This window comes from Rhinopithecus bieti, unplaced genomic scaffold (genome assembly GCF_001698545.2).
Source record: "Rhinopithecus bieti isolate Rb0 unplaced genomic scaffold, ASM169854v2 scaffold_7884, whole genome shotgun sequence".
NCBI classification, from domain to species: domain Eukaryota; kingdom Metazoa; phylum Chordata; class Mammalia; order Primates; family Cercopithecidae; genus Rhinopithecus; species Rhinopithecus bieti.
Window position 1 is genome coordinate 2,096,560 of NW_016806331.1, and position 17,684 is coordinate 2,114,243.

Consider the following 17,684-nt stretch of genomic DNA (forward strand, 5'->3'; position numbering starts at 1 on the left):
CCGAGGGGATGCGCAGGACAGCCAGGGTGATGTGCCCATATGACAGCACGGTGGCCAGGAGCGGAAACACCAGGATGATGAAGGCCAGGATGAAATCCACCAGCTCTGCAGTGGAGAAGTCCGTGCAGGCCAGCTTGAGGATGGGGAAATGTCACAAAAGAAGTGGTTCAAGGCGTTGGAGCCACAGAACGTGACGCTGGAGATAAAATAGACCTTGATTATGGAGATGGTGAAGCCGCTCACAAAGGAGAAGCCCACCAGCTGGAGGCACAGCCCCGGGGTCACAAGGACGTAGTAGCGCAGCGGGTGGCAGATGGCCACGTAGCGGTCGTAGGCCATGGAGGCCAGAAGCACACACTCGGTGCACACCAGGGAGCTGAAGAATTAGAGCTGCGTCATGCACCCGACAAAAGAGATGCGTTTCCGCTGGAGGAGGAAGCCCTCCAGCATCTTGGGGGTGATGTCAGACACGTACCAGATCTCCAGGAAAGACATGGAGCTCAGAAAGTAGTACATGGGCCTGTGGAGGGAGGCGCTGCTCCACACAGTCAGGATGATGGCCAGGTTCTCCACCAGGACAAAGAGGTAAGTGAGCAGGAAGAGGAGGAAGAGCAGGTACTGCAGCCCCGGGGCCGTGGGGAAGCCCACCAGGATGAAGGTGCTGACCTTGGTGACATCCTCCCCCCTCATGCCTCTGTGCTTGGGAGCTGTGGGCCTGCAAAACATCAAAGAGCGAGAGGAAAGGGCTGCAGGGCAGCTGGGGCAGAGAGAGAGTGGAGCTGGACTTCGATGGGGAGTTTGGGTGCAAAGAGAGGCCACACGGTTCCTGAGAGCACCAGAGGAGAGCAGTGATCTGCTGATCTTCTGAGTTTTAAAGTAGAAAACATGTGTGTACTTGCATTTAGATACAACCATGAAGTAGAAATGAGGAAGAGAATATGCTGAGGAACAGAGCCGGGCAGCTCCTGGGTGGGTGAAACCCAAACCTCTGAGTCTAGGGGCACTACCAGTCCACACATGCGCGGGGCAGCTCTCAGAATCCAAGTGGTCATGGACACAGAGCTGGCCCTCCTTAGGGTCCTTCACCTGAGGGTTCTTGCAAGTCAGGGCAGCAACTTTGGCCCGAGGTGAGGGGCTATCAGCCTATCAGGGCAGGACCCCAAACCGGGCTAACCAGCCAGAGGAATGCAGGGAGGGCTCCCAGGAAAGGGCTGCCTGGCTCTCAGGGATGTGATCCACAGGCAGGGGAGAGAAAGGGTAGCCGCAGCACGTTGCCCCACAGGGCACCTGGTGGCTGCTTTCATTGGCAGTCTAGGCGGGTTGAATGGCAGACTTCCACCAGCTCACAGCTGGGGAGAGTGACCCCAGGTTTCTGGCCCAGAATGCTAAAAATTGATGAGAAGACTAGGAGAGGGCCAGGTGGGTGCCGAATAATCTGGAGGCTGTGCTGGGGAGGTGTGGTGCGCGGCACTTCCTGGAGAGCCTCACAGTGACATGTAGGGGGTTGGCTATATGAGTCTGGAGTTCACGGATAAGTTCCAGGCTGAAAAACGAAATTCTAGAAAGGAATTGCCCAGAGACAGGTTTATACTCAGAAACGCACCTGTACTCCTGCTGTCTAGGGTGAGCATTCTGTAGGAACCCAAGATCACCCACTGGGGCGGCATGGCCATTCCCTGCCTTAAAATGCCAGCATGCAGTTCGGAGTTTAGGATCAATTTCACAAGCATTTGCTACTCACTCCAGTCGCTGCCTACTATCTCCCCAAAACAAAAGCAGTAAGAACCCCTGCCATTAAAGGGAACTCCAGATATGAGTCTGCATGTTGCCTCTTTAGACACCATCCAAGGTGGTGACTGTGTGCTTTTCCCAACTGAGTGGCCACAGAGGGCTTTAAAGTCCACAAGAAGGAAAGTTGGGGGCCACAGAAGCTCGTTGGAAGGCCAGCGGCCCCCACCCGTCCAATGGGTTTGCCGGGGAGAGCTGGCAGTGGGGGTAGCGAGCTTTGGTTCTTACGCTTTTAACCCAGGACAGTGGAGGCCTCTATAGATTTCTCTTGATTATTTGGATATTGGTAACTGATCATTAATGGGTTGGCTAGTTAATACCAGATTGATTCGTTAAATCGAAACTGTGTTACTTGACAAATTACAACACACTCTCTCCATCCCCTGAACCTTAGACAATGGCTGCATTTTCTTTTAAATTAACTTTTTATTTTGGAATCATTTTAGATTTACAGAAAAGTTACAAAGAGAGTGCAGAGAGCCCCGGGAGCCCCTGCATTCAGCTTCCTGCTACGTGAAGAGGGTTTCTTCATCAAAGTAAGGGATTGACATTGGTATTATAGTGGACTGAACTCCAGACTTTGGCCTTCATCTTTTTTTCCTCAAATCCCCGTTTCTGTTCCAGAGCCCCCCATGGCTACGGGCATGGCTGCCTTTTTAGCTTGGCTGTGCCTCCCTGGTTTCTGTAGACAGACTGAAAGGCCACGCGGATGCTGCCGAGGGAGGCTGGCATCCTCTCATCGTAAACAAGGTTCTCCAATGTGTTACAAAGACTGTTTTTGCCCAGTCACAAATTCAAACCCAGGTCTCCAATCTGAGAGAGGAAAGTGAAGCTTTCCATGCCACAGAGCGGACGTATTTTGGGGTGGTCCATGAGACAGGTACTGCAGTAGCTCCTCCCGGCTGCACCTACCATCAGCCTGCAGCCATTTACTCTGATGCCTTCCCTGGTGCCTGGCAGTCACCTAGAACCAATCCTCATCAACGATGAGTGAGCAGATGCTCTCTGCCCCATTCAGCCACCTGAGGCTGCTGGCTAATTCTGGGCATGATGTTAGACATCAGGGCATAACCCAATACCTATGAGTATGTACTCAGCACAGTGCTCAAAAATGCAAGGGTCATTTATGGAGCATCCATGAGCCATCCTGCTTGGTGTTGGCCATGAGACTGCAGAGGGGAGTCCCTGCCCCAGATTGTATGTGGGGAGGCATGTGGAGTGGGGAGTGTCAATCACACACACAAACGAAGAGCTCTCTCCCCAAGCAACGAATACATCGTACCCTAAAATCACAGCAAAATGAGCCCATCAGCAGCATGGAAAGTGCTGGATCCTACCTGGCCTGTCTGGAAGCTTCACTGCAAATGGCTGCAGCTGCCTGCAGGAGTGAAGAGTAGCTTCTGCCTGTGTCTAGCAACTCCCAGGCTGGCCACAGTGACCAGACAAGCCTTGAACATGCTCTTGAGAAGTGGGCTGCCTGAGGCACTGGGGAGACACCACTGTGGCTTTTTCTGATGAGCATAGGGACTCCAGGGTCCAATTATCCCCCTGCTGATGGAAAGGCCCACACTGCCAATTAGGTGAACCTGTGCCTCTGGGGCCAGGCTGGCCCCTGCCTGGCTGAGGGCATCCAAAGAGAGGCTGTTGAGCCTGCTCCTGGCCCCCGCCGTTTGGGCCCTTCACCCTCCTCAGTGGCTATCTCCCACACTCCCTACTGGAGGCGCTGCTATCCATGGGTCACCCTTGTTCCTGTGCAGCCCACACCCTCTGAGGGAAGGATTTGTCCCACCTGACTTCTGTTTCCTCTGTGGTCCGTTCTTCTGACCTCCCCTGTTCTCTCCACTCTAATTCCATGACCCCAGGTGCTCCTCAACTAGGCTGGCTCCTGCCACCCGGCTTGGGGCTTTGGGACTCACTGTGCCCTCTGGAATGTTCTCCCTCTGCATCAGCCCGCCCCCTCCCTCACTTCCTACAGTCCCACACCCAGCCAGGACTTTCCTTTTTCCTCTCCTGCCAGATGAGTCAGCTTGAGCTGCCAGGGAAGAAACCCTGTCCTACCTCTCCCAGCTTCTGGGGCCTCCTGGCTTCAAGGTCTGTGGCACCAACACTTCGATCTCTGCATCTCAGGTCACATCACCTCCCCATGGTCTGTGTGTCTCCTTGAGTGTGTGTTTATTATTTTCAAATTTATGCATACTAGATGCATATATTTTTGGAGTACATACGATTGAATGCAATTATAATTTGTAAATATCAAATCAGTGTAAATGGGCTATTCATCACCTTAAATATTTGTCTTTTCTTTATACCAGAAACATTCAAATTATTCTTTTATGGCTATTTTGATATATGCAATAGATTACTGAAAACTATAGTCACCTTACTGATCTCTAACCTCAGTCTTATTTCTTCTATCAAATTATATATCTGCATCCATTCATCAACCTCGCTTCACCCCAGTCCCCCGTACCTTTCCCAGCCTCTCATAACCACCAATCTACTATTTCCATGAGATCCACTTTTTAAGCTCCCACATATGAGTGAGAACATACGATATGTGTCTTTGTGCCTGACTTATTTCATTAACATGATGACATCCAGTTCCTGCAAATAACAAGATTTCATTCTTTTTCATGGCTGAATAATATTGCACTGCATATAGTACCACGTTTTTCTCCCTTCGTCCATTGAGATGGACACTTAGGTTGATTCTGTATTTTGGCTATTGTGAATAGTGCTGCAGTACACATGGGAGTGCAGAGATTTCTTCGGTGTATTGATTTCCTTTCTTTTGGATCTATACACAGTAGTGAAAATGTTGGATTATATGGTAGTTCTGTTTTTAGTTCTTTGAGAAACCTCCATACTGTTGCCTATAGTGGCTGTACTAATTTACATTCTCATCAACAATGAATGAGGGTTCTCCTTTCTCTTCGTTCTCACCAAAAGCTATTATTCCCTGTCTTTTTAAAAATAAAAGCCATTTTAAATGAGATGAGATGGCATCTCACTGTGGTTTTGATTCACATTTCTGTGATTATTAGTGATCTTGAGCATTTTTTTACATACCTGTTTGTCATTTGTATGTATTCTTTTGAGAAATATCTATTCAGATATTTTACCCAGTTTTAAATGAGATTATTTGGGGTTTTTGCTTTTTTTTGCCATTGAGTTTTTTTGAGCTCCTTATATATTCTGGTTATTAATCCCTTGTCAGATAGATAGTTTGTAATTATTTTCTGTGGGTTGCCTCTTCACTCTGTTGCTTGTTTCCTTTGTTGTGTAGAAACTTTTTAGTTTGATGTAATCCTGTTTGTCTGTTTTTGCTTTGGTTGCCTGTTCTTTTGAGGTCTTACACAAAATCATTCTTTGCCCAGACCAACGTCCTGGAGTGTTTCCACAATGTTTTCTTCTAGTGGTTTTATAGTTTTGAGTCTTAGATTTAAGTATTTAATCCATCTGGATTGAATTTTCTTACGTGGTGAGAGATGGGGGTCTAGTTTCATTCTTCTGCACATGGATATCCAGTTCTCCCAGCACCTTTTTGGATATTGACGAGTCTATCCTTTCCTCATCATATGTCCTTGGCACCTTTGCTGAAAATGAGTTCACTGTAAATGTGTGGATTTATATCTGGGTTCTCTGTCCTGTTCCATTGGTCTATGTGTCTGTTTCTATGCTAGTAACATGCTGGTTTGGTTACTGTAGCTTTGTAGTATAATTGGAAGTCAGGTAGTATGCCTGCTATGCCTGGGAGCTCTTGGGTCCTGATCCGCCCGCCACGCCTGGGAGCTCTCGGGCTCTGATCTGCCTGCCATGCCTGGGAGTTCCTGGGGCTCTGATCTGCCTGCCACACAGGCACTTATGAGGACACTTGTCATTGCATTTAGGGCCCACCTAGATAATCCACACTGATCTCCCCATCTCCAGATCCTTAATTTAGTTACATCTGCAAAGACCCTTTTTCCAAATAAAGTTGTATTCACAGGTTCCAGAGATTTGACATAGACCTATATTTTGGGGCCATTTTTCAGCTGACTAGAGCTGATGTGTTTTATTTTCCTTAGAGTGTATCCCTGAATACCATTCTAGTATTTTACCTATTTATTTTGTGTATTTCTTTCTCATCTAATAGAATGTAAAATGTATGAGGGCTGAAGATTTTTGTCGATGTTGTTCATCATTTACCTTGAGTGCCTAGATTGGTGTCTGGCACATAGTAGGTTCTTGGATGAATAAATGAGTAAATGAATGAATGACTCAGTTAGTTGTGACCAGAGAAGGCTATGGACAGAGGATATGGAGTAATTTAACCGGAGACAAATCATGTCCTGGCCCAGCTGCCTGGGATGGAAAATCGGCTCTCCACAGCCCCAAGAATGGCACCAGTAGCATCACTCTGAGTCTGTGCCTGGGTCCCTGGGCTGGCTACCCAGCCTAGTGCCCTTCCTCTAAATAAGGCAGGGACATGGGCTCTGACCCAGCCGGCCAAGTAGGGGTGGAGACCCAGATGATCAATTGCACACAAAGGAGGCAAACTCAAGGTCATGACACCCGGGAGGCCCAGGAGGGAGGTCCTGACTGTGGGTGGCAGGAAGTCTCGGCACTCACTCTGTACCAGCTTAGAGGGGGCCAGAAAAGGACAGTGGACTCTGGAAAGGACATGAGCTGGAGGGGACAGTCAGTGGACAGTGGTGCTTCTGTACAACAACATGGGTGTCAAGCAGCAGCTTGGGGTTGGCAGATGTGGAAGTGACAAGTGGGTTTTAATGGGGTGGACACGAGCCCTGCAAACGGATCCAAACTCAGTCAGAATGAGTACAGAGGAAGAAAAGCAACTTTTCCATAACTCAGATACAGATACAGGCAGATTTTAGACCTTCATCATTTCCCGGTGGTGGACATACAGTGGTGGTTGAAGCATCACTGTGCAACCTTCCTGCCCAGACAGCTCCTCCAAGCCAACTGGGTTCCCAGGGGTCTGAGTGGCCCTCCTCCCAGAGGGTAAGAGCAAACCTGGCCACCTGGGAGCCAGCAGGGAACTGGCTGGTACAGGGGAGGATGGGCTTCAGGGCTCTGTGCAGTCTGAGGATGCTGCGATCAACTACAAAACAGTTTCTATATTAAAACCAGACTCACAAGGTCAATTGTAGAGTGGGATGAAACTTACAGTATGAGCTAAAGGTTTTCTTGGTTATCTCTGGCTCAAAAATGTGCAGAGGACTGGACGGATGCCAGAGTTGACTTAGATTTAGTAAGAGCTTATTAGAAAGTACGTGTTTGAAATAAGAAGACAGGTGATGAAGGTGGCCCTGGCAGACAGCAGCAAGGAGAGGGATGATAGGAAGACATCGCCCTGCTGTGAGCAGCCCACCAGGCAAGAGCTGTGGCTAAAGAAGCATGGATGAAGAGACGTGGATGAAGAGGCATGGATGAAGGGCCGTGGGTGAAGAGCCGTGGTGAAGAGACGTGGATGAAGGGCCGTGGATGAAGAGGTGTGGATGAACAGGCGTGCATGTAGCCAAGGCACCACCAGCCTTCACTGGGAGCAAGCAAAACCCAATCCCGAGGCCCTCTCCTGCTCACAACTGCTGAGAGGCAGGCTCTAAATTCCTGACCCCAAGTCAGCCTGATCCCTTAAATCAGACCCCATGAAGTCCTTTGCTACCCCATCCTGCCCTCCCATGAAATCCCATGTCTCCCTTGGCCTTGGAACAAGTCTTCACCTGGATCTGATTTCTACCCATTTGATAGGAATTACCCTTTGCCTACTGTAAGATCAGGTGCGACCAGTTCCGACTCCCTGGGGGCCTCTGTGGCAGTTAACAGCCCAAACCCACTCCCTGAGCCCCCAACAGCCTTCACTCATCTGCACGTCCTCCTTCAGTTCTAGCATCCACTCGGTCCCCAGCAGATACCTGGATGCACTCCTCAGTTCCTTGTATTCCTGCTCTAACCCCAAATGCTGATTTGAACACTTACATGGCTCTCAAATGGGCCGGGCCACTGCATCCAGCTCCTGCATCCACTGCCCAACTCAGGGTAGTGCTCATCCCTCACGTGGACAATCCCGGCAGCCTCCTCCACAGCCTCCTTGCCTCCCATGGGGTCCCCTCTTCATCTCTCATACACCTGCCAAATAGCCTGTCCAAGGCAGGAAACTGAACGTATCTCTGCCCCCACCTTAATTGCCAGAGGAGTCCATGCTGCCTGCCACACCCGGGAGCTCTCAGGGTCCTGATCCGCCTACCATGCCTGTAAGCTCTCCGGGTCCTGATCTTCCCGCCATACCTGTGAGATCTTATGTCCTGATCTGACCCCCACGCCCGGGAGCTCTCGGGCCCTGATCTGCCTGCCACATCTGTGAGCTCTCGGGGTCCTGATCTGCCCGCCACGCCTGGGAGCTCTCGGGGTCCTGATCTGCCCGCCACGCCTGGGAGCTCTCGGGGTCCTGATCTGCCCGCCACGCCTGGGAGCTCTCGGGGTCCTGATCTGCCCGCCACGCCTGGGAGCTCTCGGGGTCCTGATCTGCCCGCCACGCCTGGGAGCTCTCGGGGTCCTGATCTGCCCGCCACGCCTGGGAGCTCTCGGGGTCCTGATCTGCCCGCCACGCCTGGGAGCTCTCGGGGTCCTGATCTGCCCGCCACGCCTGGGAGCTCTCGGGGTCCTGATCTGCCCGCCACGCCTGGGAGCTCTCGGGGTCCTGATCTGCCCGCCACGCCTGGGAGCTCTCGGGGTCCTGATCTGCCCGCCACGCCTGGGAGCTCTCGGGGTCCTGATCTGCCCGCCACGCCTGGGAGCTCTCGGGCCCTGATCTGCCCGCCACGCCTGGGAGCTCTCGGGGTCCTGATCTGCCCGCCACGCCTGGGAGCTCTCGGGCCCTGATCTGCCCCCCACGCCTGGGAGCTCTCGGGGTCCTGATCTGCCCGCCACGCCTGGGAGCTCTCGGGGTCCTGATCTGCCCGCCACGCCTGGGAGCTCTCGGGGTCCTGATCTGCCCGCCACGCCTGGGAGCTCTCGGGGTCCTGATCTGCCCGCCACGCCTGGGAGCTTCTGGGTCCTGATCTGCCCCCCACGCCTGGAAGCTCTCGGGTCCTGATCTGCCCGCCACACCTGGGAGCTCTCAGGGCTCTGATGCTACCCACCATACGTGTGAGCTCTTGGGGCTCTGTCCTCTTCTTGTCTCAGGTCTCCCCCTTGGGGAACACCAGGCTCCTGTGATGCTGCATCTTTGAGCTCTGCACAGCTCCATGCTGCTTCCTGCCTCTGAGGCTTTGCTATCATCGAAACTGAACACCCTTCCTCTTTTCCAACCTTTAAATTGGATAACCTCTATTCCTGTTTTAAGGTGTAAATATCATGCCATCCAGGTGACCCTCTTCCATCCCTCCCTGCAGCCTCCACTTGGGTTTGCTTTATCTCTCCTTGCACTGTTGATCCCCTACACGTCCAACCCAGCCCATACCCAGCCTCTGTCTCCCGCATGCCCATCGGGCACCAGACGCTGTGCTAGGCTGCCAGGTCCAACAGTGAACAGGACAGAGGTGGCCCTGCCTGCCTGGGCATCTGCATGTATTTAGGTTCAATCAAAATCAACTCATGCAATAATAAAACATTTTTTATTTTCTCAGCAGCTGACTGGGCATGGAGTAGGGGTTTATGTAGGAAAAAGGCAGAGGGGGCGTCCATCCAGGACAATCAGAGAACATTCCTTGGGTATAAAACAGAAGGCTACGTGTCCTTACTCTTCCGAGACACATTTTGCTTTGAGGACACGTGGAACTCATTTTGCCACATGGTTAAACATTTCAGCACTTTAACACACTGCAATTTATTGGGGACTTTATGATCTCAGATGACCTGGCATGTTTTGCTGCTTTCTGAAATGTGCATGGTCATTTTAAAGGCGAGGAAAATTTATTAAGCTTTACTAAGTACAGCTTTGCGCGTCTATAAAAGGAGGAAAGTACTGGTATTACAACACCAACAACAATACCTATGATATTAACCTCAACCTCAGTTTTTTTCTGGAAAGAGAAAAACAGATTTGGAAGTAATTTTTAAATAAATGCGGTACTACAATAATGCGGACAGTCAAATGGCCTCCTCAGAGAGGCTGGCTATGTATTCCGAGATAAAGTTCCAGAAAGGTAGAAAGCCTGCCCTCTATGGCACAGCTCAAGCCAAGTTGGAGGCTTTTTTCAAGGCATTCTTAAATTCCTTATTCCTCAGGCAGTATATCAAGGGGTTCAAGATGGGGGTGAGAACTGTGTACAAAACAGAGATGAGCTTGTTGGAGCTCCGGGAATTGATGGCCTGGGGCTGGACATACATGAAAAGCAAGGCTGTGTAGAAGATGGTGACCACGGTGAGGTGAGAGGCGCAGGTGGAGAAGGCTTTCCAGCGACTGGTGCCCGAGGGGATGCGCAGGACAGCCAGGGTGATGTGCCCATATGACAGCACGGTGGCCAGGAGCGGAAACTCCAGGATGATGAAGGCCAGGATGAAATCCACCAGCTCCACAGTGGGAGAAGTCCCATGCAGTCCAGCTTGAGGATGGGGGAAATGTCACAAAAAGAAGTGGTTCAAGCGTTGGAGCCACAGAACGTGACGCTGGAGATAAAATAGACCTTGATTATGGAGATGGGTGGAAGCCGGCTCACAAAGGAGAAGCCCACCAGCTGGAGGGCACAGTTGCCCCGGTCACAGGACGTAGTAGTGCAGCGGGTGGCCAGATGGCCACGTAGCGGTTCGTACGGCATGGAGCCAGAAGCAACACTCCGTGCACACCAGGAGCTTGAAGAAGTAGAGACTGCGTCATGCACCCGGACAAAAGAGATGCGTTTTCGCTGGAGGAGGGAAGCCCTCCAGCATCTTGGGGTGATGCAGACACGTACAGATCTCCAGGAAAGCATGGAGCTCAGAAAGTAGTATCATGGCCTGTGGAGGAGGCGCTGCTCCACACAGGTCAGGATGATGGCCAGGGTTCTCACCAGGACAAAGAGGTAAGTGAGCAGGAAGAGGAGGAAGAGCAGGTACTGCAGCCCCGGGGCCGTGGGGAAGCCCACCAGGGATGAAGGTGCTTGACCTTGGTGACATCCCTCCCCTCATGCCTCTGTGCTTGGGAGCTGTGGCCTGGCAAACATCAAAGAGCGAGAGGAAAGGGGCTGCAGGGCACAGCTGGGGCAGAGAGAGAGTGGGAGCTGGACTTTCGGAGTTTGGGTGCAAAGAGAGGCCACACGGTTCCCCAGAGCACCAGTGGGGAACAAAAGCAGCTCCCCACCCCGATGCGTGTTAAGCGTTAACCTCCGATGATATAGATTCTAGGCCTCAGAGCCTCTAACACTGGGTCTGGAATACCCTCCTGAGCCTGCCACCACCAGTCTCCCTCATCCATCTCAAAACTGTGTCCTATTTTTCACCATCTGGACTTCTCCAAGGGACCTGATAACCATGAAGGGAGTCCACAGGGTGTCTGGTGTCCTCCAGGCGATGAGCCCAGACTGCCCCAGGCTTCTGGGTGTATTGTGTGAGTCTGATGTGTTCTTTCTAAATTGTTAGATCTATGACCTGTCACCCGGTTTTAGGGTTGATTTTACAGGAGGAAGAGACACCAAAGCAGGGGTAAGGCCCAGGTCCAAGTTAGCCAGACCCCAGGCCCAGGCACACCCACAGCGCAGCCGGAGCCTCCCAGGCCAAGAAGGGAAAGTGGCCACATCCTTATCCCCGTAGATCTGAGGGGAATATCAGCAAGGGAGAGATTGCAACGCAATCCCAGAAGAGAGAAAACAGATGGCAGCAGAGAGGAGGAAGTCTAGAACATTCTCGAGGGGCCTGTCACTGAGGGAGGAGCTGTCCACCCACACCCGAGTGTGTATTTTAACATAAATCACAACTGTTAATCCTCACTACAGTCATGGGAAAAACAAGGCTTACATCTCTATGTTGAGATGGAAAGTCTAAGACTCAAAAAGAAAGGTTCATGGACTTACCCAGGGTCGGGGCAGCACCAGGACACAGACTGGAATCTTCTAACACCAGGGCCACTGCCCTTTCAATGCGGTTTCCACAACAGGAGCAGTGATCCCATGTGGATGTGGGCTAGAACATTTGAATTATAAAGATGTGTAGATTCAGTTGTTGGTTGCCCTGTGACACTAACAGGCAATGAAAACAAAAAGTCACAAAATAAATAGTATTATTCAGAAGAAAAGGCAGAGAAGACCCCTTCAGAAGGAAATATGGGGATATAGGGCATAGGTTGGTTTAACGAACCTAAAGCCAATGTTTGAGTTAATAAGCAAAAGACTTGGAAGCAACCATATTTTTCATGAATAAGAGGTGGGCTAAATACGTTTTGTCACATCCATATTATGAACACTACGTGGTCATTGAAGAAGGGGCAGGTTTGTCTGTCGATATGGAACGGTTTCCAAGGTCTGTAGTTACTTTAAATGTTCGAAACAGCACGGATCATATGCCTCTGCTCATACAAGTAAAAGTATGTAAATACGGGAGATGACCTGTGACGGTCACACAAGGCGGTGGGGACACTTACCGTCCCTGAGGAGGAGAGCAGGATACTGGAACACAGATGGCAGGGAAGTGTTTTTATGGCAACCCTTTTTCTGTCTTTCGAATTTTGTTTCATGTGAGTGTATTATTTATTCAAAATAGTGATCCATTACTTATTTTCAAATACTACATTCTCCTTTAAAAAGAAAAGGTTAGTTACACACTGGATTAGCAATTCACTAAGTCCACATTTTCCCAGACCATAGTTCTGAATCTATGCTGAAAAATACACATAGATTAAATGGCAGAATGAGCATAAAGTGTATTGTGCAGTATATCATGTGCCTTTAAAATGACAAAGGTTTCAATTATGATATTGCACAGAGTAATGAAAACAGAGGATGGGTCAGAAACTACAGAATAATATCAACAGCAATTTTCTTCCCCAAATAGTAGAGAAATTGAAATGCAGAAAAGAAAACTGAAAATAAAGATGGAATAGAAATATATTGATGGCATATATTAGAGCATGAATAAGTAGGTAAATTATTAAGAATATAAATAAGTAATATGAATTTAACAGATCTTTAAAGAAAACACATAGGAAATGTAGGGAGTTGTTAAAACGCCTGGTTCATGTTGGCATGCAGTAGTCATTCCATAAATGGTAGCAAGATTGTGCATAGAAGTTACATGAATGAAATCTAATAAAACAGCTTTCTTTTAAATATACCAATTAAACACAAAACGAACTTAAACCACAGTAGTGTGTGTCACAGAACTGCATGAAGTGGAGTCCCTGGCCCTTTGCTGACATCCTTTCTTGCACCTGGAATGCCCCCAGCCCCGTCCCCGCTCTGGCTGCTTCTGTTGTGGCCGTCCTCTGGGCTCCCATCACCCCACACCTACCCCCATCTCTGCTCTCTCTCCTGGTTGCACTTGCTATGTTCATGAGGGAGGAGGGATGTGGGTTGGGTACGACCGGGCTGTACGACTGATGGAAACTCTCTATTTGGAAGGTGCTTGTGAAGTGCCTCTTGCTGCCCACCCACTGGGCTGCATGCTTCGGAGGACAGGAGCTATGCCTCCCTCACCACGAACCAAGGCACCAAGAGCACTTCCCACCACGCAGTAGAAACTCCACAAGCTGTAGGGGAATGAATGTCGATGGGAAGGTTCAAGGAGTAACAAGGGTCTGCCCAAACTAACATGGTACAGCAAAAGCTGGCAGAGTGGATGGTGGTGCGTGTTTATTTTCACCACCCCAACCACCTGCCCCCTCTTCTCTCTCCTCTTAGTCTTCAAATCCCAGATCCTTAAAGAAAAAGAGAAATTCCATATAAAATGTAAAACTAGAGGGCTATCCTCATGACACAAAAGCTAGTGAAGAAAGGTGGCCCAGAGCCAAGAGTCTTTGAGGATATCACCACCCTCCTGCCCATGGGAGGGAAGAAGGTGTCCAGAAAGCCTCATCAGGGTGCCCGGAGAGCTCTATGGCCCAGGGGACATGGATGGTGGGAGTCTGGATCTCACCGTTCTCTGGGTTGGCAGGGAGGAGGGCTGAGGGCTGGGTGTGAGTGGGGTGTATGGCTCATGGAAGCTGTATTTGGAAGTCCTTTTGTGGCTCCAAACCAGCAAAATTTAAGAAAGGTGGAGGCAACTGGCTGGGCAGCTTGGTGGCTGTAAACAGAGTAAGGATAGCAGCATTATCAGCAGGTACCAGGGAGATCATGGCTAGTTTTGGAACTTCAAGGAAAAAGAACCCTAAAGGCATCCAGCCAGAATAAAATATAGATAATTTTGTATATAAAATAGAACATCCATTGAGTCAGCTTTAGTTTTCATCAAAAACTTAAGAGTCCAGAAAACAGCAGAGAAACCTCTAGAGAGGGCTGGAGGGTATGAAACTCGAATATTGTGTCCAAACCTGGAAGTATTCACGCCTAAGGGTAACAGAGAGGCAGCCTGCACAAGCACCTGATTTGAATGTAGGAGTTTTAAACTCTTCCTCAATATGAAACTCAAAATGTCACAGGTATTAACATGAGACATAATAACAATCCTTGACCAAGACTTTCACAGCATAAAAACATGGGCAGTGAAGAAAACCACATTCAAACACAGCGTATACAATTCCAGCAAATGTCCAGATAGCTACAAAACAAAATGCAAAGGTCTGTCCTTGTTTATTGAGATAATATATAATTAAAAATAGTAATTGTTTGAAAAAAAAAAAGAGAAACTGGGCTTAAATACAGTTAAAGCCAGTAACTATATTTAAACCAGTTTCTCTTCTTTTTCCAAGCAATTACTGATTATCTGATTGTTTTTCCATGAGGAAGAACTTGGGAGAGGATAAGATTGTAATAAGAAAAAAAGTGTGTTTTGCCTCATTTTCAGATGAGATAATCAAAAGGCTATGTTTTATTCCTGGAGTTTATTGTTAGAGTAATATGAGTCCTTAAAAATTTTAATAGTAAATCATGGTTTTTAAAAGGATATAGATCCTATAAATCTTGAAAGAACAAAAAATATAGAAATAAAGGAAATCATAAGAAAGCACCTAAAGCGAACTACAACAATGACTGGAGTAAGAAAAAAATCAGTCGTGACAATAAATCTAAGTAGGATAAACTCACCCAGTAAAAGGAAAAAACGCCCAAGTCATAGAAAAAGAATCTATTTTATTAGGTTGGTGCAAAGGTAGTTGTGGTAATATGCCAAGATACACAACAAAAAACTTCAACTCAGGTTGAAATGACAACCATAGGTTCAGATGTATAATCAAACAAAAAGAAAGCATGATTGCAGAATTAACATTTGATCAAGTAAAATTTCAGACCCCAAATGGTCTGTTTTATTTATAAACCTTTTAGTGAATAATACATCCTCAACACAGAGTCAGCAAAAACCTGACTTTACTATCAGAAGAAATAGACAGGGGCCGGGTGCAGTGGCTCACGCCTGTAATCCCAGCACTTTGGGAGGCCGAGGCGGGCAGATCACCTGAGGTCAGTAGTTCGAGACTAGCCTGGCCAACATGGTGAAATCCGTCTCTACTAAAAATACAAAACTTAGCCTGGCGTCATGGTGGGCACCTGTAATTCCAGCTACTCCAAAGGCTGAGGTGTGAGAATCACTTGAACCCTGGAGACGGAGGTTGCAGTGGACGGAGGTTGCACCACTGCACTCGAGGCTGGGTGACAGAGCAAGACTCCATCTCAAAGAGACCAAAAAAAAAAGAAGAAGAAGAAGAAATAGACAGAAATAAAGTAGCAGCAGCAGACTCTAGTACATGCCTCTCACTACTTGACAGATCTCAAAGGTAAAAGCAAATTAGAATGCCAAGTGTTAGAATTAGAATAATATAATTTTTGATATGTTGATTTGAGGGATAGTAAACTCATAACCCTGAGAAAACATACACCTTTGTTTAGAAAATGTGGAGAAATCATCTGCAATAGCATCAAAAAATGTTCAATCTCTCTCCAAAGCAGAATCACAGATAACACATTTTCCTGAAAACAATGGCATAAAAATCATTTTTCATGAATTAGAAAAAATAGTAGAATTGATCGATAGCAGCAAAAACTTGTTCTGAAGTAGGCTGAGTTGAGGACAGTAAAATGATGGAAGTCGAGCTAGTTTAACGAGCAGGAGAATATGAGCATGCAGCCCAATTTCAGAGACTATAAAAAGTTAAACTGCAGATGGAGGTGCACCAAATGACGGGAAGGGTTGGCGCTATTTACTAAGCACTTTATATGTGTTCTATTCAGTGGTCCTCTTACAGCTTCAGTTTACAGATGGCAAGAAAGACTGGGGGCTTAGAAGATTATTAAAAGCAATCATGTAAGAGTGAATGTTAAAGTCAAGAAAAAGGTCTATTTTTGAGAAAACGGAGTGAAGTGAAGACAGCTCAACAGAATCATGATGTTAAAATTGCTTCAAAGAAAACCGACAGGCCCAGATACTTGACCTGTGCCCAGCTTCTAGCTATGCCAGGAGTAGATATTTCACACCTCAGGTAAACCCTTAGAGAGCATGGGAAAGTCTCCATTCCTTTTACAAAATAGCAAACTCCTGATACAAAAGGCTGAAGAAGATTGCAGGGAAGAAAAACTATGCATCAATGATTTTTTTTTTAACTATCGTTACAAAACTCAAATAAAATGTCAGCAATCAGGACCCAGCAGCACATTAAAAGAGCTCATGTCGCACTGGCATGATTATTTCAGCAGTGCAAAGAGACTTCAAGGTCAGCAAATCTGCTGAAAGGATCACATTTCAAGTCTAGCTGATGCTAAAAGGCTTTGATTAAAAACTCTCCCCAAGCTTTCATGCATTTGTCATCCCCAAAGAAGTGATTTTTCCTAATATGATAAATAATACTAGCCTCAAGCAACAGCCTGCAGCATCCCCACAGCTAAATACCAGGATCATTCCCGCTTCGCCAAGGTCAGATGAAGACAGGGCTCTTGGTTGTAACTACTGCTGTGTGACAATGTGCCACTGCACTGGCTACCACAGAATGGAATAGAGAAGTAGACAAAATTATCATTTGTGCCATTGTACTGGCACCACAGAACACAACAGAGAAGTAGACAAAATTATCATTATATCCAGATGACAGGATTTTTAACCCGAAAAATCTGCTGCACTATTAGAATTAAAGGATTTCAAAATGAATATTTAAAATGTAGTCTTCCCATATACCAACAATTACTAATTAGAATATTCTTAGGTTAAAAAATGTATATTGTAACGATGTCAACATCTCCAAATCAATTTTGAAATTTAATTCAATTCTATTTGAAATCTCACCAAATTTTATTTTCTCGAAACAGGATGAAATAATTCTTGAAATCATCTGGAAATATAAACAGATGAGAACAGCTAAAATAATTCAGGAAGAAGAAAAGAGAAGCAGATTAATGAAGAGGAGTTTCTATTTTGGATAGAAAAACTACAATAAAAATAAAAATAATAATTTAATAAAATAAATATTAAAGATATTTATTTTATTACGAGCACCACCATAAGTCAATGGAACAGCATAGAGAAAGTATAGAAAGCCCTAAGTCAGAGCTGAGGATTTCTGTGATACTGTTAGCAAGGAAAGCCTGGATTGTGTTATATGTGATGTCAAGATAGTTCATTAAACCCATGCTAAAAAACAACCGGGTCTGTACTTCATATGTTACATCAGAAAGTCCATTTCAGATGGACAGAGCCTGAGATGCCTGCAGGTCCCCCACCTCTCCTAAGCTGCTGTTCTGTGGATGCGACAGGGTAGAGCCCCAGCTGGAAGCCTGTGGGCCCGACNTTGAGACAGAGCCTCACTCTGTCCAGGCTGGAGTGCAGTGGCATGATCTCGGCTC

The 17,684-nt window shown here is 47.6% G+C and overlaps 1 protein-coding gene and 1 pseudogene across 1 annotated transcript; both read right to left on the reverse strand.

The window, feature by feature from the left end:
- Position 1: 1 nt before the first annotated feature.
- Positions 2–690, reverse strand: LOC108531976 (olfactory receptor 6B3-like; the record flags this gene model as incomplete). Its single annotated transcript, XM_017875657.1, is given in 2 exon segments — positions 2–147; positions 150–690. Coding segments are annotated over 2 exon segments (687 nt in total), but the record flags the coding sequence as incomplete, so codon positions are not given.
- Positions 691–9,895: 9,205 nt separating this feature from the next.
- Positions 9,896–10,899, reverse strand: LOC108531999 (olfactory receptor 6B3-like; annotated as a pseudogene).
- Between the last annotated feature and the right edge of the window lie 6,785 nt (positions 10,900–17,684).